Genomic DNA, 1,410 nt, shown 5'->3' on the forward strand with positions numbered 1-1,410 from the left:
ACCTCCTCTCTTAAAGCACAGCTGTACCTCCTCTCATAGAAATGTGAGGCTGTTGTTTTCACAGTATTTGTTGTACGTGTTTAGCGTAATCTGAGGATTTCTACCCCAGCACTGTCTCAGCTGGAGGTTGCACACATAGAAAGACAGAAGAGCAGCGCACACAATATACATTGTTAGTGTTCCTTCCTGCTGACACGACCTCTGCTTGTTTTCCTCAGGTCCGGTCCCTCCAGGCTCATGGGACACTCGGCTGTTGCCTACAAGGACAGTATGCTTATTTTTGGTGGAGGCGAGAGCCAGAACTCTCCAAAGAACTGCCTATGGAGGTACAACTTCACCACGCAGAGCTGGGGGAAGGTTGCCACACTCCCGGGCTCCAACCCCCCAGACAAGATCCACCACTGCTGTGCTGGGCTGGGTCCCGGCTACAAGTCCAACACCAGCAGCCCCTGCTCCAGCTCAGGACTCCAACCGGGGCTGCTGGGAGGGAAGCTGAGGCTCTTCAAGAACAAGTGCTTCCCTGACCCACTCACGTTTTTAGGCTCAGAGGGAGCTATAGAGCTGGAGACATTCAGCGCGGACAGGTGCTACGAAAGCAAAACACTCGCACTGTCCTCCAGTCTGGACAGCAGCACAGAGGGCTTGATGGGGACAGACGCACAGCGGATTGGAAACTGTTTGACCTTTGAGAACAAGGCTTTCAGGACCCAGTGGAGCACCACAGAGGACAACCTGCTGGACGAGGAGGCCGAAGACGTCGCCCAGCATCTGCCCGATCTGCTGCTGGTGCTGGGGGGAAGACCCTGCAGCAGACACAGTCCTATTTCCACCTGGCAAATGACTCTGACTGACTCCTAACAGCCCGACAAACCTTACAGACATCTTCTCTCTGAGAGAAATATAAGAGGGAAAAACATCAGTGTTAGATTATCACTTTGAGTGTTTATTGACATTCTGTTATTACATACTACTATTTTTATAATACTGTTACTTTTGTTGTGAATTGTAATGTTGTGAATGTATAAATTTCCTTTTTGCAATACTCAAATAAATTATCAGGAAATGTCATTAAGAAAAGCTATTCAATTATTACACTTGTTATGAACAATGATCTCAATAGTCGTATGATTGTGAACAAGATACACACATGAAGATCAAACAGGAAACACCAGGATCATGCACCACATATTCTCTTACATCAACTGTTCTGCTGTCACAGTTTGGTCTTCATGTGTGAGACACATTGCACAATAGCTTTCATTTAAACTGCCATCATGTAGCTGATAATAAAACCTGAACTACACACGGCGGTCGTTCTGTCTAACCTACGAGTGAATGAGACACGTGAAAAGCCCGCTAGCAGCTAGTCAACTTATAGAAGATCTCTTTCTTCAGATGTGCCTCTGAATA

The 1,410-nt window shown here is 47.1% G+C and overlaps 1 protein-coding gene across 2 annotated transcripts in view; it reads left to right on the forward strand.

Annotated features, from left to right (window-relative positions):
• klhdc3l (kelch domain containing 3-like) overlaps positions 1–1,068 on the forward strand; it is an 11,309-nt gene extending 10,241 nt beyond the window's left edge. For both annotated transcript variants that reach the window (XM_031870014.1, XM_031870015.1), the window contains one exon: positions 219–1,068. In XM_031870014.1, coding sequence (XP_031725874.1) covers positions 219–858 — 640 coding nt within the window. In that variant the 3' untranslated portion in view covers positions 859–1,068. The remainder of the gene's footprint in view (positions 1–218) is intronic.
• Positions 1,069–1,410: the final 342 nt, after the last annotated feature.

The sequence above is a fragment of the Anarrhichthys ocellatus genome, unplaced genomic scaffold, assembly GCF_004355925.1.
Source record: "Anarrhichthys ocellatus isolate YVR2014 unplaced genomic scaffold, GSC_Weel_1.0 scaffold50, whole genome shotgun sequence".
Taxonomy (NCBI): domain Eukaryota; kingdom Metazoa; phylum Chordata; class Actinopteri; order Perciformes; family Anarhichadidae; genus Anarrhichthys; species Anarrhichthys ocellatus.